Source organism: Rhinolophus ferrumequinum, assembly GCF_004115265.2.
Source record: "Rhinolophus ferrumequinum isolate MPI-CBG mRhiFer1 chromosome 13 unlocalized genomic scaffold, mRhiFer1_v1.p Super_scaffold_3, whole genome shotgun sequence".
Classification (NCBI taxonomy): domain Eukaryota; kingdom Metazoa; phylum Chordata; class Mammalia; order Chiroptera; family Rhinolophidae; genus Rhinolophus; species Rhinolophus ferrumequinum.
This window is the reverse complement of record NW_022680356.1, coordinates 1,294,096-1,315,360: the sequence shown is the minus strand read 5'-3', so window position 1 is coordinate 1,315,360 and position 21,265 is coordinate 1,294,096. Positions and strand designations below refer to the sequence as shown.

The following is a 21,265-nucleotide window of genomic DNA, read 5'->3' as shown; positions in this document are numbered from 1 at the left end:
ATTCTTTAGATTCCACATATAAGTGAGATCATATGGTATTTGTCTTTCTCTGTCTGACTTATTTCACTTAGCATAATGTTCTCTAGGTCCATCCATATTATTGCAAATGGTAAGATTTCTTTCTTCTTTATAGCTGCGTAATACTCCATTGTATCAATGTACCACAGTTTCTTAATCCAGTCGTCTACCGATGGGCATTTTGGTTGTTTCCATGTCTTAGCTATTGTGAATAGCACTGCAATAAACATAGGGGTGCATAGATTTTTTTGAATTAACATTTTGGAATTCTCTGTATAGATACCCAAGAGTGAAATTGTTGTCATAAGGTAATTCCATTTTCAATTTTTTGAGACACCTCCATATTATTTTCCATAGTGGCTGCACCAATCTGTAATCCCACCAACAGTGCACGGGGGTTCCCTTTTCTCCACAGCCTCACTAGCACTTGTTGTTTGTTGATTTATTGATGATAGCCATTCTGATAGTTGTGAGGTGGTATCTCATTGTGGTTTTTGTTTGCATTTCCCTAATGATTTGCAAAGTTGAGCATTTTTTCATATGTCTGTTGGCTATCTGTATGTCCTCTTTAGGAAAATGTCTCTTCATGTCCTCCGCCCATTTTTTAATTGGATTGTTTGTTTTTTTGGTGTTGAGTTGAATGAGTTTTCTATAAATTTTGGATATTAACCCCTTATCAGATATATCATTGACAAATATCTTCTCCCATTCAGTAGGCTTCCTTTTTGTTTTATTGATGGTTTCCTTTGCTGTGAAAAAACTTTTTAGTTTGATGTAATCCCATTTGTTTATTTTTTCTCTTACATCCTTTGCCCGAGGGGATATATCAGTGAAAATATTACTCCAGGTAATGTCTGTAAACTTTCTTCCTGTATTTTCTTCTAGGAGTTTTATGGTTTCAGATCTTACATTTAAGTTTTTAAGCCATTTTGAATTCTTGTATGTGGTGTAAGGAGGTGGTCCAGCTTCATTTTTTTGCATGTGTCTGTCCAGGTTTCCCAGCACCATTTATTGAATAGACTGTCTTTACCCCAACGTAGATTCTTGCTTCCATTGTCGTAGATTAAATGACCATATAGACATGGATTTATTTCTGGGCTCTCTATTCTGTTCCATTGATCTATGTGTCTGTTTTTATGCCCGTACCATGCTGTTTTGATTTCTATAGCCTTGTAGTAGAATTTGATGTCAGGTATTGTGATACCTCCCACTTTGTTCTTATTTCTCAAGATTGCCAAGGCTATCTGGGGTCTTTTATGGTTCCATATAAATTTTAGGATTATATGTTCTATTTCTGTGAAAAATTTTGTTGGTAGTTTGAAAGGAATTATGTTGAATCTGTATATTGACTTAGACAGTATGGACATTTTAATGATATTAATTCTTCCTATCTATGAGCATGGTATGTGTTTCCATCTATTTGTATCTTTTTAAATTTCTCTCTTCAGTGTCTTATAATGTTCTGAGTACAGGTGTTTTACTTCTTTGGTTAAGTTTATTCCTAGGTATTTTATAGACTTTGAAGCAATTGTAAGTGGGATTGTTTTCTTAATTTCTCCTTCTGATATTTTATTATTGGTATATACAAATGCACTTGATTTCTGAATATTAATTTTGTATCCTGCTACTTTATTAAATTCATTTATCAGTTCTAATAGTTTTTTGGTGGAGTCTTTGGGGCTCTCTCTATATAGTATCATGTCATCTGCATATGATGACAATTTTACTTCCTCCTTACCAATTTGGATGCCTTTTATTTCTTTTTCTTGTCTGATTGCTCTGGCTAGAATTTCCAAAACTGTGTTGAATAGAAGTGGAGAAAGTGGGCAACGTTGCCTTGTTCCTGGATTAAGAGGAATGGTTTTAGCTTTTCCCCATAGAGTATGATGTTAGCTGTGGGTTTATCATATATGACCTTTATTATGTTGAGATATGGTCCCTCTATTCTCACTTTCTTAAGAGTTTTTTTTTTGTCATAAATGGCTGCTGGATTTTGTCAAATGCTTTTTCTGCATTTATGGATATGTTCATAAGATTTTTATTTTTCATATTATTAATGTGGTGTTTGCAGATGTTGAATCAAACGTGCATACCAGGAATGAATCCCCCTTGATCATGGTGTATGATCTTTTTAATGTATTGCTGAATTCTGTTTGCTAATATTTTGTTGAGGATTTTTGCGTGTGTGTTCATTAGGAATATGGGCCTGTAGTTTTCTTTTTTTGTAATGTCTTTGTCTGATTTTGGGATCAGGGTGATGGTGACCTTGTAAAAAGTGTTTGGGAGCTTTCCGGCCTTCTGGATTTTTTGGAATAGTTTGAGGAGGATAGTTGATAATTCTTTTTTGAATGTTTTGTAAAATTCCGCTGTAAAGCCATCTGGTCCAGGGCTTTTGTTTGTTGGGAGCTTGTTGATTACTGATTCAATTTCCCTGGTAGTAATCAGTCTATTCAGGTTTTCTGTTTCTTCTTGAGTTAGCCTTGGAAGGCTGTATGCTTCTAGAAAATTGTTCATTTCTTCTAGATTGTCTAATTTGTTGGCATAGAGTTGCTCATAGTAATTTCTTAAAATTTTTTATATTTCTGTGGTGTCTGTTGTCACTTCTCTTTCATTTCTGATTTTATTAACTTGGGTCCTCTCTCTTTTTTTTGATGAGTCTGGCTGAAGGTTTGTCGATTTTTTGTTTATCTTCTTGAAAAACCAGCTCTTGGATTCATTGATCTTTCGTATTGTTTTTTTGGTCTCTATTTCATTTCTTTCTGCTCTGATCTTTATTATCTTCTTCCTTATACTCCCTTTGGGCTTATTTTGCTGTTCTTTTTCCAGATCCCTTAAGGGTAAGGATAACCTGTTGATTTGTGATTTTTCCTGTTTCTTTGGCTAGGCCAGCATTGCTATACATTTCCTTCTTAGGACTGATTTTGCTGCATCTCGTAGATTTTGGGTCATTGCATTTTCATTTTCGTTTATCTCAAGATATCTTTTGATTTCTTTTTTGATCTCATTGTTGACCCATTCATTACTTAGTAACATGTTATTCAGACTCTATGTATTTGTGTGTCTTCCAATTTTTTTTTCCTGTAGTTGATTTCTAATTTCATAGCACTGTGGTCAGAGAAGACACTGGTATGATTTCAAGTTTCTTAAATTTATTAAGACTAGTTTTGTGGCCTAACATGTGGTTTATCTTGGAAAATGTTCCATGTGTGCTTGAGAAGAATGTGTATCCTGCAGCTTTGGGGTGAAATGCTTTGAAAATATCGATTAAGTCCAACTGGTCCAATGTGTCCTTTAAGGCCACTGTTTCCATATTTATTTTCCTTCTGGAGGACCTGTCCCTTGCTGTCAGTGGTGTGTTGAAGTCCCCTACTGTGATAGTGTTACTGTTAATCTCTGTCTTTATGTCAGTCAGTATCTGTTTTATATATTTAGGTGCTCCTATATTGGGTGCATAGATGTTTACTAGGGTAATGTCATCTTTTTGGCTCGATCCCTTTATTATTATGTAGTGCCCATCTTTGTCTTTTAATATATTTTTCATTTTAAAGTCTATTTTGTCAGATATAAGTATTGCTACTCCAGTTTTTTCTCATTTCCATTTGCGTGAAATATCTTACTCCAACCCTTCACTTTCAGCCTGTGTGTCTTTTGATCTGAGGTGAGTCTCTTGTATACAGCATATGCAAGGGTCTTAGTTTTTTATCCACTCAACCACCCTATGTCTTTTGATTGGAGCATTTAATCCATTTACATTTAAAGTGATTATTGATAGGTACATAGTTATTGCCGTTTTGTTATTTGTATTTCTGGTCTTCATCAGTTAGATTGTTTTCATCTTTCTTCTGTTTACAGAAACCCTTTTAACATTTCCTGCAATGCTGTCTTGGTGTTATTGAATTCCTTTAGCTTATTCTTTCCTGGGAAGCTCTTTATCTCTCCTTCAATTTTAAATGATAGCCTTGCTGGATAAAACAATCTAGGTTGTAGGCCTTTGTTTTTCATCACTTTGAATACCTCCTGCTGCTCCCTTCTGGCCTGCAAAGTTTCTGTAGAAAAGTCAGCTGATAGCCTTACGAGAGCCCCCTTGTAAGTAACTCACTGTCTCTTGCTGCTTTTAGGATTCTCTCTTTGTCTTTAACCTTTGCCACTTTAACTATAATGTGTCTTGGTGTGGGCCTGTTTGGGTTCATCTTGGTTGGAACTCTCTGCACTTCCTGGTCTTGTATGTCAGTTTCCTGCACCAGGTAAGGGAAGTTTTCAGCCATTGTTACTTCAAATATGTTCTGGATCCCTTGCTCCCTCTCTTCACCTTCTGGTATTCCTATGATGCGCATGTTGTTGCGCTTGATGTTATCCCACAGATCTCTTAAACCATTTTCATTGTCTTTTATACTTTTTCCTTTTTGTTGTTCCGTTTGGGTGATCTTTGCTAACTTGTCTTCTAAGTCGCTGATTCAATCCTCTGCTTCATCTAACCTGCTGGTAATTCCTTCAAGTGTGTTCTTTGTTTCAGTAATTGTGTTCTTTAGTTCTAACTGGTTGTTCTTTATGATTTCTCTATCCTTCTTTATGTCATCTCTAAGCTCCTTAAACATTCTTATCCTCAGTGTTCTGAACTCTGTCTCTGATAGGTTGGTTACCTCTGTTTCATTTGGTTCCAATTCTGGAGGTGTCTCTTGTTCTTTTATTCGGGACATGTTTCTTTGTGTCCCCATTCTGGCTGACTCTCTGTGTTTGCTTCAATGTATTAGGCAGATCCCCTAGGGTTCTTGGTCCTTGCTGGGTGATCTTACATAGTATGTGTCCTTTACACTTGACTTGCACCACTTCCCTATTCTCCTGTGCATGTGCTCCAAAGGTGACTCTTGTGTTGTGTGTATTCTCCTGTTAAAGTTGAGCTTTAATTACTTTTGGCTTGTCAGTAGATGGGATTGACTCCTAGGTTAACTAGTTGTGAGAATTGGCTATGTCCACACTGGATGAGCTGCTGCGTGAGGGTTGACCCCTCAGATGAGGCTTGGCCCCTGTGGGCTCTTGTGCCTGTAGGGAATTCCCTCTGGGTGTGTCACTTGTAGGTCAAACCTGGTAATACTCTGGTTTGGTCTGGAGTTAGCCTCTGGGTGTGTTGAATCTTGGGCTGGACCCTTTAAGTAATCCTCATATGAGTCTCTTAGTTGTTCTGTGTGATGAGTAGAAAGTCCTTTCGTGGGTTACAGATGTTCAATTTGTGGTAAGTTCCGGAGGAGAACTCAAGAAGACCACCTTGCTGCCACCATTCCTATGACCCCTGTCTAGCTTTGAGGAACCTTTAGTCACCTGCAATGTCAGGCATCTTAGGGAGAGCTACACCTTACAAAGGCAGCAACCCATCGACCTTCATTCTCCACTCTGGTGTGTGTAGTTAAGCCAACACCACCATGACCCTCATCCTGCAATGGCATTCCAAGTGGCTTTCTCATGAGAGAAATAAACTGCATAGGGCAGGCCATCGGGAACCTGGTCTGCACTGGTAATGAAGGACAGTTATCACAATCAGCACGCTACGTGCCAGGTGATGTTCCAAGCCTCCTACATGTAGTAGTTCATTTAGCCCTCACCCAATGTTAGCAGGTGGGTACTAGTATGATGCCCTAAATACAGATGAGGGGACTGAGGCCTGAGGCTCAGGAGGACTGAATAACATGTCCCAGGGGCCAGAGGGAAATGGTGATGAGGTTAGAATCCATAGACTCCTGCAATGCTCGCGTCTAAAAACTTCCAAATGTTCTTAGTGCAATCTCTGAGGTCACAGAGGCGGTCACATACATGTCTCCACAGGTGTGAAAACCTGCCGTGTTCTAGAGGTGCTCTCTCTTTGCATTGTCCATATAGTTCACGTACCTGTCCTCTTTCTGCCTGAGCGTGGCACGCTAGATAAGCTCTCCCACTGGGTCTCTCTCTCCATTTATTAATATCTTTTTTGACATCCATTTAAAAATATTTTTTCTCTCTTTCAGATAATTTATATTGACCTATCTTCAAGATTAACAACTCTTCCTTTTGACACCTGCAGTTTGCTATTAAGCCTGCTAATTGAACTTTTATTTTCAGATATGGTATTTTTCGATGCTAAAGTTTTCATTTGTTTCTTGTTAATTTTTTTCTTATTTTTTTAATTAAAGTTTATTGGGGTGACAATTGTTAGTAAAGTTACATAGATTTCAGGTGTACAATTCTGTATTACATCATCTGTAAATCCCATTGTGTGTTCACCACCCAGAGTCAGTTCTCCTTCCATCACCATATATTTGATCCCCCTTACCCTCATCTCCCACCCCCCACCCCCCTTACCCTCTGGTAACCACTAAACTATTGTCTGTGTCTATGAGTTTTTGTTTCTCATTTGTTTGTCTTGTTCTTTTGTTGTTTATGGTTCATATACCACATATCAGTGAAATAATATGGTTCTCTGCTTTTTCTGTCTGACTTATTTTGCTTAGCATTATATTCTCGAGATCCATCCATGTTGTTTCTTGTTTTTATCTTTGATTTCTCTGCTGAGATTTCCTATCTTTTCATTAATTAGAGCATACTTTCCTTGACCTCATGGGGTATGGTTGTAATGTGTGCTTGAATGTCCTACCTGATGATTCCGACGTCTAGATCACCTTTTCTCTTGGGAATGGGTCACATTTTCCTGGTCCTTTATAAATTGAGTGATTTGGGGTTATATCCTGGTCATTATGAATGTTATGTTTTAGGGACTCTGAGTCATATTATATTTCTCCTGAATAACATTGATGGTTTACATTAGTAGGCAATTGACATGGTTAGACTCAAAGCCTCACCTTGAGCTCTGCCTTGTCTTCTGCAGGTTCAAGTCTTAGTTCAATTCTTTAAGCCTTTGCTGTACTGCTTTGTCCCACGCGTGTTGGTTAGTGGTCACCTGAGATTTCACTCAGAGTCCATGCACAGAATCAGGGGTCCCCTTCTTCTACCCTTGCCTCTCTGGGGTTCTTCCAGTGACCATAGTTGTCTCTGCTTCTTTTCCTAGTTTCTCTAGCCAAAAAGGCAACAGGGTTTCTCTCTGAGTTTTAGCCACCCATACTTTTAGGGCAAAACCCGGGAAAAAGCCAATAAAAATGCAGGAAATGCATCCTGTGCCAGTTGCTACTTCAAATGTTTTGACACTCTTCAACAGTCTGACTGCTAGTTTTACTCTTTGGAGTTCTCAGCAGTTTGTCATTGTCGCTGTATTTTGCCCAGAGTTTATAGCTGTTACCTGGGGAGGCGGGGTGGAGAGGGCCCCCACTGCTCTATTGGGAGTGAATTTCTGCCTGCTTTTTTCTGCTAACACAATTTCTAGGGGATCTTTCCAAGTTGGTATCCGGACAACTTCCCCAGTCTTTTTAATAGTGCACAGTTGTCCACTATAACCAGACCCCTCCTGGTGGACATTTGTGTTTCCAAACTTTTGGTTTTAGGGACAGTGCTGCATCAAATGTCCTTGTCCCCTTACACACTGCTCTGAGGTCTTGGTGGAGAAATGTCTTGGGCCCTCAGCCAAGGTTTTTCTTGGAATCCTGAAAAACATTCATTTGCTTGGGAGTGGCATGATATCTGCTTCCTTCCGTGGTCGCCTGAAGGCCTGGGCCATGTTTCTGGGCACATGCAGTGGCAGGAAGGTGTCAGAGAGGAGAGACTATACGGAGTGATGAGTATTTCACAAGCTGTGGAGACTGCCCCGGAGCCCTCAGCTGAGCAGTCGGGCGCAGCCCCAGCAGTCCTCGCCAAACTGGGTGTTTTGTTTAATCGTCCATTTCTAATCTGGTTATTGATCAACAAAGAATGAAAGTTATCTTTGGACAAAAATATAGCACATTAATCTAACAAAACAGGTATAGGCATTACATGGCATTTACCTCGAGAAATGAACACGCTTGCACACAAATGTACATTTCGTTATCACAGCCCCACATGCCTTCCACAGGTTGCTGGACAGTGGTCCCCCCAGGCCGTGGAATAGCACTCAGCAGCCATTAGGAGTGAACCGCTGGTGCCTATGACCACCCGGTCGAGTCTCCAGGGAATTCTGCTGAATGCAAAGCTCTGATCCCCAAAGGTCGCACTGTAAAATTCCTTTTCGACAACATTCTTGAAATGAGGAAATGACAGGAATGGAGCACAAATTGATGACAGCCAGGGGCCACACGGCGGGTTAGCGTGGGAGGGACGTGGGTGCGTGCATAAAAGGGCAGCACAAGAACAGAGAAAGGGGCTGTAGCGCAATTGTCGCTCTGCAGTGTCAGTGTCCCAATCTTTGTGAGCTCGTCCTGCAGTGTTGAGAGAGTTCCCGGAGGAGGAAGCTGGGTGACGGTGCCCAGGACCGCTCTGTATTCTTTCTCTGCTTGGTTCCCACACCTGCACGTCACCGTGCACTTAGCTCATGATAGACACTTCAAAAATATAGTGTTTCTTTTTCAATAATGGATCTACTGCACGTTTTAAACAGCTGCTGTCATTGTCCTGGAATTCCTCTTTGTAGCCCATGGGCCCATACGCCTGGGTGGAGGGAATTTGTGTTTATCTATTTCTTTTGTGTAAGAATTATTAATTTTTCTTTTTTGGTAAAAATTAGATAGAAGAGAAAGTAGGTAAAAGCTAGAAGGAGAAAAAGTGTTCTTCTTTCTGTGAAACAAGTTCTTTAAAACGATTTTGTGTTTTACATTAAAATGAGATGTCCTTTTCTGGGAGTTTTCCTCTTGACTCTGATGGGGGCCTGGGGGTCAGCATGGGTCAGCAGGCTGTGGTGGGCTCTCTAAGCTGTGTGACAGGCTGTGAAAGGCCTTCACTTTCTGGTATTTAACAGCCCCAAATCCACCTTAGAAACGCCCTAAAATGCTTTTGTTACTGACTGCATTTGAGGGTGTCACCTATTTTTTCCCTTCAGTCCCATGCACGTTTCCTTTCTTCTCTTCAGCCTCTTCCTCCCCCCACCCCCACTCTGACTTAATCAAGTTCTCACGAAAGCGGTCTTTGCCACTGGAAGTCCCCGAATGTCCCAGGTTGGGCATTCTGTGCTGTAGGTGCACCCACCCCACGTCACGCGGGGTCCCTTTAAATGGAAGGCTGGCCTTCTAGGAAAGAGTGTGTGCTTTATTCATATTATCAAACACCCACGCACTCAGATCGAGAGAAGCAAGGAAACCAAAACGCACAATTCTTTTATTTGTAACCTAAGACCTAATAAAATTCATTCACAGACAAGCAGTACGATCCAGCGTTTCCTGAAGCCAGTGGTGGGCAGCCTTGACCGTGCAGCTCTGGGAGCTGCCATCCAGGTCCTGCTGCAGGCTCCCTGTGCTGCCACCCAGGGGACAGACCTCGGCCACGTAGTGACAGTGACAAAGACGACAGCGGCCTCCTGAAGCCTTTACCATTGTGGGGCCTGTGAGCGCCCCCTTGTCTCCTGGGGGTGTGTGTACTGTCTTCTCTCTGCAGAGGGGGCACTGAGGTTGAGAGCAGCGGGTCTGTGGGGACAGAGCCCTAGAGAGCAGTTTCCAGGCTCTCGGCCTCACGTGGAAAGGTGCTCACTCGGGTAGTAAATGGCCATCAACTGTGATTGGATGGCCATCAGCTGTGGCTCGTTGGCCGTCAGCTGTAACCAGTGAGCCATTGGCCACTAATAGAACTGCCGTGGCTAGGCTAGCAGAAAAAAGGGGAGGCTAGCGAGAAGATGGTGGCTGAGCCTGCAAGAGCGGATTGCAGAGAGTTGGATGCCACCAGTGAGACTATAGTGGTATGACTCCCCCATCTATGTCTCTGGGGGTGTTCCCTTTTGGCCTCACCATATCCTGTGTTCTTATGTGGGAAGCAGGACCAGAGACCTCACGTGACACCCCACATGACAGGGTTCCTCCACCTTCCAGCGACCCAGGGCTCTGGTCCCTGGAAAACACCTCACAGATGGGGTCCAAGGGACTGTCGCTGTGGGGGCAGCAACTCAAGACTCACAGATGTTTTCAATTTGGGCAAATTGGGGGACACAGCAAGTCCTTGTGAAACCATCCCCACGCTTCCCCAGCAATGCTGTAACTTTTAGTCCAAAAAGACGGTGCCTGGCTCAGGTTCTTGGGGACAGCGGGAGTGGCCACAGCATCAGTGGTCTGACTTCTTGTCATTTGGGGCTTAGGGGCTTAGAAGCAACATGCTCTCTGAGGCTGGTTGAACAACCACCGCCTATGGTTCAATGTCAGTGCAATGTTAATTTCCATTGATTTGGCCACTTGTCCTCTACATTAGGTCTTTGAAAGTTTCTGATCTGAATTACTGGATTTCTGACAAACCTGCAAAGAGCCTACGTAGTATACATAGACCCTCCGTTTCCTAAACTTAGGTGTGGCTTTCTCTTTATTTGCTTTAGTTTTTTTTTTTTTTTTAATTTTATGGGACAAGGAAGAATGGTGAAGTAAACTCCATAATGAAATAAACATCATGAAATAAACTCAATATTGAAAACAAGGTGCTGGTTTTCTTCCTCCTGCCTTTCCTGCTATCTTCTCCATCTTCTGATGGGAATGACAGACTGGTGGCGGTCTGTGAGGCTGGCCCTGCACTGTCCTTGCTTGGCCACAGCACGCAGATGCAGACAGCTCTCCGTGCCGAGTGGGTCATCACTGGGCCTGCCTGGGGGCCTGAACTCGCAGTGGTTACGATCCCTGACGTTGAGCGGAGGACTCTGAAATGACGTCATGAAAATGCTTTTACTGTGAGCTGTACCATCATCGCCACCATCGTCATCATAGCACCAAATAAGATTCCATGTGTGCCGAGTGCGCTTCTAAATTCTTTCCATACGTGGTCTCAGCCAGGGCATCGTGCACGTGATCCCTGGAGGACTGGCTGAAACACCCCTGACTCAGTAGGTCTGGGTCAGATCCCTCGAGACACTGACACGGCTGGTCTTCATCTCTGAGCTCTGAGTTAATCTGCTTGAAACAACCCATGAGCCACGTAACATTACCCCCGGTGTACAATGAGGAGACAGCAAGAAAAGTCAGGGGACTTGACCACAAAGCTCATTGCTACTGACCATGGCATCTGTCAGCTCAGCGTGGTTACTTTATCAGAGGAAGTAGGAAGAGGAAGTAGCAAGTGCCTGGGAAAGCCCTAGACAGGCACTTCTGGCTAGTGGGTTGTGGCATGTGAGATGGGGCTTTGCGAGTCGGGCACAGAGGACCAGGAAGACCTGGGGCGATGCCTGGGGGAGGACTGGCCCTGGGGGTGCTGGGGGAGCTCAGGGGCATGCGTGTTATCAGGAAACAGAGGTGCCAGAAGGAGGGCCGAGTGGTCGCTTTCTCCAGCCCCCACCCTTGGCGCCAGCACACCTGGCTCTGTTTATGTGGGATTCTGTCCATGTCGTACCCCTTCTTCTCCCCTTCGTGTTTCCCATATAGCCCATAAAACGGGAAGGAATAGTAAAAAGAGGAAATTGCAGGAAGAAAATAAACAAGCTTTTCTTTCTGAGTTTATTTTGTGATACTATACATCTTTGAACCCCTGAAATTAACAAGAGAAATGAACGAAAAAGGTCTATATAAGTATAGGAAAGGGAGTGAAGACTCAGGAATAACATGAAGGCTTTTTCCACATTTGTCACAAACTCATTAATTCAGATCTGAAGCTCTGAAACCGCGAGGAGAGGCTGGCAGCACGGAAAGCTATAAAGCCAGGTTGCCGACTGGTGGCCCCCTGGCCAACTTCAACTGACGTGTTTTCTTTGGCTCACACAGCATTTGAAAAATATTCAAATCAGTTTAAAATGTGGGAGTTTTCATTAAAAAAAAAAACCCAAAAAAAACCACCGTCAGTTTGCAACTTTTCTTGAGGGATGGGGAGCACTAGTGTCAGGGCTGTGGCCCTGTGAAAGGTGCCCCTGCCAGCACGCCGCCCCTGGTCTAGAAAGTTCTGGACTTGCACTCAGATCGGTCACCAGCTGGGTGACTTTGAGGCCGGCACTCCCTGGGCCCCTTCCCCTGCCTGTGCCCCTGGCAGCCTGTGTGCGTGAGAGCACCTCATAAACACGAAGCACGGTGACCGTCAGAAATGGATTCGCAGTAATGAGGCGCTGCCGGGCACAAGGGGAGAGACGCTTGTGGACAGTCCGTGGGCACGTACAGGAAGTTCCCTGCAGCCTTCTGCGGCAGTGTCAACCATTTCTTTCCTTCAAAAATGTGTTTTCTAAAATGATTATGATTATTTTACGAGATCCATGCAGTATGAGGTGCTCTATAGGGCGTATCCGGCCCCAGCTGGCGCACTTCTGGGTGTTTTATGGCAAATGATTCTCAGATTACCCTCTAATGTAGGAAGGCCTGCCTGTTGTCTGAGCTCCCTGGGTCATATAGAAAACTCTTGGACTTGATACAAAACAGCTGCCTCAGTCAGCTGTTCCAAAAAAGGAGCAGGAGAAAGGTTTTTGTAGCTGATGGAGATTTTGAAAAATGTTAAGTTACTCTTTCCTTGCCATTAAAGTGTGATTTAATTTTGTTAATAATTGTGTAAATCTAAAAAGAAGTGTTCCAAATGAGTTTGTTAAGTGCTCTCGGCAATGCTTGCAGTGTGTCCTGGGGCATGTCCTCTGGGGAGGCGGGGTGCAGCTCAGAACTCCCTCTGACCTCCAGGTCCCTGGGCCTCAGCCCAGCTGGGCTGGGGTCAGGGGCCAACTCTCAGCCCCCTCCTCCGTCTCCTCTGGGTCCCTGCTGAGACCAGCAACAAAAGGTCAATTGTCTGAGGCCCCCTTTGTCTCAGGGGCTCTGTGGGCCTCTCTGAATGTCAGTGTCTGTGCACGTTGGGTGTGAATGCGTATGTGTGTGTATGTGTGCAGGTGTGTGCATTCGAGTATTGTGTACACATGTGCATGGCTGTGTGCACACACGGACACATGCCTATCAGTATGTGCACACATATGAATGCATGTGTACATGTGCATGCACACAGTGTGCATGCATATGTGTGAGTGTATGCATACATGAGTGTGCACATGCATGCATGCATACGTGAGTGTGGGTGTGCATGCACACATGAGTGAACATGCATGCATGCATACGTGTACATGTGTGCGTGCACACGAGTGTGTCCCTGTCTGTGTGCATATGTGTGGGCTGGGTGTAAACATGGGCACACGTACATGTGTGGGAGTTGCTTAAAGCATTTCTGCATTGCTGACGCTCCTTAGTGGACCCTGACTGGCTCATGGAGGTTCCTGAGGCTGAGGGAGAAGTGCCTCCTTCCCATCTCTCAGGAGATGACACAGTTGCCTTTATCTGGTATGTGCTGTGGTACACACAGCTCGAAATGTTCTACGTCCCCTGCCTCCTCCAGGGTGAGACAAATGCAGCAGTGAGGAGAGGCGCAGGAGGTTCCTTCCACAGCTCGCCGGCCTCTTTGCCCGTCCCAGCCTGCGTTTCGTGGCGAGGCCCACGGGACTGTCCCACACTGTTCCAGCCTGTCTCAGTGCTGCCGAATTGGACCCAGTGCATTCTGTGTGGGGTTTTGTGGGGCTTCAGTTATGTTTGTAGAATGACTGTGAGTGCTCTGTTCCCATCCACCCCGTATGCTGGTTCCCACGTGGCTCCGGGGCATTTGTGTGGGTTCCAGTCATCTTGTCCCCTCGTGTGGCTTCCCCAGGCCTGTGCACACAGAGGTCTGCCTGCACATGCTGTAGCCAGCCTGCATGAGTCCAAGATTCACACTTTCTTCCTTAACACAGGTATCCTTTTAAGAATTACAATAAAACATATTTGATTCAGAAGCCAGGAAAAGACTAATAAAAATGCTGAATTGAAATTCACCTCTGTGAAGGGTTTATCTCCGAGCCCCTTAGAACTAGCACAGCTGCCATTTAACAGCTTGTTTTGCGTTTTCCTGATTCTCGTCCCTTCCATGCCCATTTCCTTCCCTGCTCCAGCAAGGGCTTATCTTTCAACTGTGGAAACACCACCAATTAAACAACTTAGTAAAATATCCAGTCGGTGAAATTATCTTAGAATCAGCCTAACCGTAAGCCAGAACTTTTTAACCCCAGGACACGTAAAGTTACCTAGTGTGTGAGATCTGAAAATTGCTCATCCTAACCCTTTGGCTACAGTTTCCGTTTTCATTTCATTCCCCAAATAATTTCCTCCTTGTTCTTTAAATTCTTGATTATCTTGAGGCTTCTTCCTCTGCTGTTTGCTTAAGTCGCAGAGAAAATCTCCTCCTGGCTTAGCTGAGCCAGATAACCGCATGGGTTCAGGCGAGTGGGACACGTCACCTTGATGCCACATAGCTCAGGCCTCACTTTGACATGCGTGTTTTGTAAAGCTGAGCCAGTGCTCTGAGACTGCGATGGCGTGTCGCTGGCTCTGTCCTGGCGTGTATGCACGGCTGACAGCAGCCAGGCTCTCCTGGAGCCCAACTGTTCACACAGTAGCGGAGGAGGCCATCTTTGTCGGACTGGCCAAGGTGCTGGGCTTTCTTAGCTCAGCGATGAAGTTTTCTCTCCTAACTCTCTCTTCCCCACCCTTTTACCTCGCGTTGCCTGGGGACCCTCCTGCTATCTCACAGCACCCAGCATAGCACCACAGAAGTCCCTCCACCGCCACCTCCAGGGTGACATCAAGGGAACCAGCGACACGTGTTTGGGATGTTAAGGTGAAACTTATCATAGGTCGACTTCTCACTGGAAACATTACCGATGAAGCTTAGGCTTCAACCTCTGTGAGTTCCTTAAACAACTGGGTTATGAGACTTACATAGTCACGGCTGTGGCTGATCAGTGTTTTTTACATGGTGAAATACTTTCAAAGTTCCAAAAGCAAACTTAAAAATTAGATTTCAGAATGTGACAACATTTCCATGAATGAAGTATTGCCTATACAGAGGGGTAGTTATTATTTATAGTTTTTCCTATCAGGCAGCTTGCACACATGCACACACGCAGATATGAACACAAATATAGAAACTTGCTTAATCTTTACATTCATCCTATGGAAAAATAATTATTTTGCCCACTTTATGAGCATGGCGGCTCTGAGTTTAAATGACGTGCTGACACCCATGCCGTTAGCTGTTGAGGTGGTTGGCCTGAGTCTTCCGTGATCAACTACTGACCCTGCGTAAGCGAGCTGGGGCCCCGGCATAGGACTGGACCGCTGGTGATGCCTGAGAGGTCGCCCGTGGAGTAAGGGGAAGTCGCGGGGTCACCCAGCCCCCAGCCGCCGCGCACACTTTCTCTTGCTGTCACACATGGATCGCAGGCTCCATGCCTTGCTGTCCTCGGAGCAGTGGCCTGCTGGCCTCGAGCTTACGGGGTCAGTGTGACCGCCCCCCCTGGGATGCTCTGGCCCAGGTGGTCAGTCCCCCAGGGCTGGGGGTTGAAGGAGCATGGTGCTGTCCTAATGCAAATACCGGAAGCAGCACACACACAGTCCCACCCTTTTGCGCTTTCTCTGAGTCGAGAAACCCTGTTTTGCTCACAGAGACAGAGGATAGAGTGATGGTCACCAAGGACTAGGGTTTGAGGGGAGGGAGGCTGCTGGTCAGAGGTACAAAGTGCCAGCTGTAAGATGAGTGAGTTCCGGGACACAGTGTCCAGCACGGTGACTACAGCTGACAATGCTGCACTAGAAACTTGGAAGCTGCTGAGAGCAGATCTTAAGTGTTCTCACCAAGAAAAGAAAAGGAGGCGACTCTGAGGTGATGGAGGTGCTAACACGGTAATGTGAGGTCACGGTTTCACAGCATATGCGGGTATCAGGTCACCAACCAGTGCACTTTAAATATATACAGTTATTTGTCAACTACACCTCAATGGGAAAGCTTTTAAACTTTTTAGAAAAGGAAACAGGGGAGAAGAGCCCTGTTTTGGAAGTCATCCCCGAGGAGAGACACCTTCTGTTTAATCCATAGGCCTCTTTAAGACCCTTTCAGAATGTGACGACCCTCTGGGAACTCAGCGGAAACAAAACATCTATCATTAAAGTGAGTTTTTTATGAGACATTAGCAGAAGTGCGTTCTAGGAAATGTTTGAAAACACTGACCATATTAAGTTAATTTTCTGGTGAATCAGCATATTCTTGATAGTATTTAACATGTATTTTTCTGTTTTAATTGCAGCTTGGGTTGACGATAGCCATTCGTTACAGCCACAGGTAAGGCTTCCATTTTTTTTAAAGCAGTGTACTCTCCAGTTTATAGTATCGTTTTGCTCTTGTCCACAGGTTTTTGAGCTTCCTTTTGGGACTGCTCTCCCCATGATTTTAGTATCACAGCAGTTAGATGAAATTGTTCTAGTTGATTGGTGAGAGTTCATCACTGTTTGCAGGAATAAGGTTTTTACGTACAAGTGGGGGAAGGTACCACATTGCTTTCAGAACAGAAAATGTAACATTCAGAGGCAGGGACACAGAAGTGGGTAATGTACTCTGTGCAAGAGTGAGAACTGAAGTCAGTCAGGGGTGTCCTGCGTGAGCGGCGAGAAGTGGGGGCAGCCCAGCCCCCCCCCATGCAGCCGCTCCTTGTCGCAGGTACTTCTGAGAGTGGGGAAGGCCCCTGTTTCTGTCTTGCTTCATGATTTCTGCCTTTGCCTCAGTTGCGTCATGTGCATAAAGAATGTTTGTTTCTTGAACTGGTATCGACCTTTCCCCTTTGCACGCATCAAAATGTATTTAGATGGTTACAGAGCGAGTGCCCACTGTGTGACACGCATGGTGCCAGTACTGTGGCGCTGGCTCCTGAGCAAAGGAAAGAAAAGCTTTATTGAGAAGTCAGTGGGCAAGGAGACAGGAGGTGGGGCTCACGTCTGTGTCCCCATCCGGGGTTCTGGCCAGATGTGAGGGGTTTCAGTACCGGATCTTCCTTCCTTCTGAACTGGTTCTGGTGCTCAGGTTCTGGCCATGTCCCTGTCCTCTGGTTCTGTGTGGGGCTGGGAGGGGGACAGTTAAAGATTCACAAGTGTCATTTGTGAGTGGTGTATCCCAGGTTTAAACTTTGGTTTGAGTTCTTGTTGGAAACAGGATGGGGCCAGTTTGAGCTGGTTCTGGGTTACAAGATGTTGAATTAATTAAAGATCCAGCCCCAGTAGAGGGGCCGTAAGCCACGTGGCTCCTGTCCTTACACCAGCTGTGCTCACAGCTGCCCCAGAGTGCCACCACCCGTCACAGGCCTCAGCTCACCCTCCCTGACGACAGCTTGGGACATTAGCCAGCCCTCCACAAACAAGCCCTGGCTGCCTGATTTCACAATAAGCTTGCCTTCTAACAATGCTTGTGCCCAGTTGTGTGCAAGGCTTGCATTTCAGTGTGAAGTGGGCGGTAAGTGGGCGGTCCTCAGACCTGGGATGGCGGCTGTGAGTTGCGTAGGTTAGAGCAGGAGAGGGCAGGGGTGGAGTGAAACCCTGGGAATGAATGAAGAAAAGGGTTCGTGTTGGGCGTTTCTAGATCCCCGTGGAGTAGAGCTGCTCCAGAGAAGCTCGTGATGGCTTGTGTGTCTTGGAGTCATAAGTGTGCCCGATGGCTGCACACACCAGTCCCTTAGGAGCACAGCCAGACCGCTGCCGCCGATGACGTGCACAGGCTGCCCTGCACTGATGAAGCCTGGGTGGATCGTGGCCTCTGGACGTGACTGCCCGCTGGACGCTGGGTGTGTCGCATGTGCACATGCATGTGTGAGAGAGACAGGAAGCGCAGCAAGTCCCCGCCCTCCAGCCAGGCCACTCCTCTGCTGTGTTTCCAGGGATGTTTGCTCCAGGCTGTCTTGTCCCCTGTCCTGGCTCTGGGGTGTTAAATTCAGAGCAGGGAGTCATGGGTATTTCATAAATGTAGCAAAAAGAGAGCCAAAATCTAAGGAAGCTGCACAGGAAAGTAATGAGATTGAGGAGGAGGAAAGTGAGGACGTCCACTGCAAGTCCCCTGTGAGCTCCACGCTCCTTCGCCCTCTGCCTTGGGGCCTGCGGACCCCGAGCGAGTGCTGGCCCCAAGAAGCCAGCATGCACAGAGGCCGGTGTGTGTCTCCTGCTCGGAGTCGGACGGGCTTCGGCGCAGTGACAGCGATTAGGAAGGGGTTGCTGTAACTCAGGGGTGATGTGCAGGCTTATTGTTGGCTTGGCCGGGGCTCTAACAAAGTGTCTGTGTCCAGTTTACACACCTGATTTACACGAGCCAAGGTGGGAGTGTGGCAGGGAGCATTTGACCTGTCCACATCCGGCATCTTAAGTAACAAAGGCCTCATGAGGTGTGTTTTCTAAAAATGACTTCTGACACATGAGGAATTCTTACTTAAAGTGCTAGGAAGTGCAGCGGCTTCTGTAAATAGCAGGGCGGGGCGGGGGCCGCAGTCTGCAGGCACTGATGATGCTGACGCACGTGTCACAGAGCCGTTCACAGCCCAGGCCCTCACCACGTGCCCTCAGCCCGGCCCTTGTCCTCTCTGCGGTCCGCGGGTGCAGTGGGCATCTGCCTGCCCTGTCAGAGGCCTGCAGGTCACTGTGTTGCCTGATGCTGGCTCTTGTGGTCCCGCTGCCATCTGCCCCTGTCACCTCCATCTGTCCTCATGGACGAGGAGGAAGGTGAAGGCTGTGGGTTTCTGGCTGTGCTCTCTTTCGAAACCCTACCAGCTTATTTAGATGGATGGAAACCTCCATCCTTTTTTCGACTACTTCTTTTTTAGTAAAAAATACCTAATATAAAACTTACGATTTTAACCCTTCAAAAAGGTAAAAAAGTGTTTATTTCAGTGGTATTAAGTGCACTTGCGGCTCGGTGTCCTGGGAGATTGGTTCCAGGACCCCCACGGACACCCAAATCTGTGGTGCTCAAGTCTCTTCTATAAAATGGTGTGGAACGGGTACTTGCACACAGGTGACAGCAGGGCGTGCCTGCATGTCACCTCATGTGCATGGACCCCGCTCAGGGCTTGGCACGTGGCAAGTTCAAGCTTTGCTTTTGGGAACTTTCGGGGATTTTTTTTTTTTTTTGAATCTTTTTGATCTGCAGTCGGTTGACTCCTTGGATGCGAGACCCTTGGGTACGAGGACTGGTGACCGTACGTTCACGCTGCTGCACAGCCCTCACCACCGTCACCTCCAGAACCTTCACCTTCCCAAACTGAAACTGTCCCCACTGGACACTAAGCCCGTTCTCCTTGTCCCAGCCCCTGGAAACCCCCATTCTGCTATAGAAGGCATGATGTGAATACCTCATACGGGTGGAGTCACAGCGTTTGTCCTTTTGTGACTGGCTTATGTCACTGAGCGTGATATCCTCACGCTGTAGCAGGTGTCAGACTGCCCTTCCCTTTTTAAGGCTGAATAATATTCCACTGTGTGTCTACGTCACATTTTGTTACCCAGTCAGCTGTTGAAGGACTCCAGGGCTGCGTCCACCTTCTGGCTGCTGTGAGTAACCCTGCTGTAAACCTGTGTGTCTCCCTGAGAGCCAGCTTTCAGTTCTTGGGGGTACCTACCCTCCAGTGGGATTGCTGGGGCAGAAGGTAGTTGTGTGTTTAGGTTTTTGAGGAACTGCCGTGCTGTTTTACTGTCAGTCACTTTGTAAATGGCTGCGGCCTGTGTCTGTACCATTCCGGGTCATTCCAAAGGCTCACGGCTGTTACTGAGGAATGGTTTCCATGTCCCTCGTCACACGGACCCACAACCCACGCAATGGAATTGGGTCCTCTTGCTGTGGGTGGGGATACCTGTGGAAGCAAGGTTGGGACTTTAGGTTCTGATCACCAGGGTTGTTTCCAAAAGGCTAACGGGGGGACCAGAGCCAAGAGAGACGGTGGAGAAGACCCAGCAGACTCCCGTGGTCGGTGGGGTCGGGATGAAGGGGTGGGAGGAGGCAACCGTAGTTCCAGGATAACAATACGGGGGGAGTGGTTCAGTTATGAAGAGGATCAGATTGAGGGAACTTAAAGGACAGGCGTGTGGAGTGGAGGAGAGGAAGTCACTCAAACCCTGTAACTCGGGCAATTAGGCTGCGCACACACGTGGGGCGGTGCTGCCGGGAGCAAGAGGGTGGCACCTTGTGTGGCGAGAGGGCTCGAGGCCTGAGAAGGGAGGTCTGATTTCATTGCTGTGACTATGCACTGATGCCTCAGCTGGCAAATCCCTTGTTATGTTGACATATTCAGGGGTAAGAACACCCTGGCCCGTAACACATGCGCACCCAACCTTTCCCCCTCTTGCCCCCGGCCGTGGGGTCAGCCCCTCCCTCCTGCTGGACCTGTCGCTCAGGCCTGTCTGTGGGCTATGGAAGTGTGTGTGTGTGTGTGTGTGTGTGTGTGTGTGAGACATCGTGTGGGGTAGGGGTCAGGGGTCGGGAAGTGGTGAATAACGTCATCCTATTCCGACTGTATAGACGTTCTGAGCGAGGAAGAACATCAGCCGTGACTGACTGGACGTGTGACAACAGGTCCTGCACACATTTCGTTTATTATCATGGCGTTTTCATTTATTTTTGTAAAGTCAAGTCATTTTCACAGAGTGGAAAATTGTCTCTTGCTGTTCATTCCCCACTGTTTGGCTTGAGGTTTTCAGGTGGAATCCACACGGTGGTGACAGCTGGGTAACCCCCAGAAGTGCCCTTTGCAGATAATAGCTCTCGGGGCCCCACCACCCACACAGCGGGGAAATTGTTCCCCACTGTGTGGGTGTTTTGTTTTTTCTTTTTCTGCAAGATTGAGAGCTTAGATGATCTTCCTGCCTGTCACAGTGCAGCAGCCCGAAGAACCCTGCTGCCCTTGATGGGGACCCTGGCAGGGAACAACGGGGCCCAGACGTGATCGTGTCACCTTAGCATGCTTCTCTGACACAAAGGAGAGGCCTCAGAAAACAACGGTGCGGGCTTTTTCACATGGCACGTAAGCCCACATTTCTAAGAAAAACTCATGAAAGCAGGGTGTGAGACAGCAGACTAGTCCCCAACAGAATTATTTTGCTGTGATTGTATCATTTTGTTGGTTGTCTTTCTTTAATAAGTGAGAACGGAAGCAGAGTTTCCATTTGGCTCTAGTTCCCTGGCTTGACTTTTCCACAAGCCTAGAGGTGTTTCCTTCCCATAGCCGCCTTCTTTCTGTTGGTTCTCAGTAGCCCAGAGGAAGGCCAAATGTGGAACCTTGTTCAGGCCCGGGCCCTGGCCCTGACATTGGAGTTCCAGGTATCAACCCCCTAAGAGTCCCCGGGGTCCCCCGAGCGCTGGCGAGTGGAAGGGAGAAATGGGCAGCCTG

General features: G+C 46.4%; 1 protein-coding gene across 1 annotated transcript in view; it reads left to right on the top strand.

Moving 5' to 3' along the window:
• ACOXL (acyl-CoA oxidase like) overlaps positions 1-21,265 on the top strand; it is a 248,107-nt gene that overhangs the window by 35,129 nt on the left and 191,713 nt on the right. The window contains 1 exon segment of the mRNA XM_033100859.1: positions 16,157-16,191. Coding sequence (XP_032956750.1) covers positions 16,157-16,191 — 35 coding nt within the window.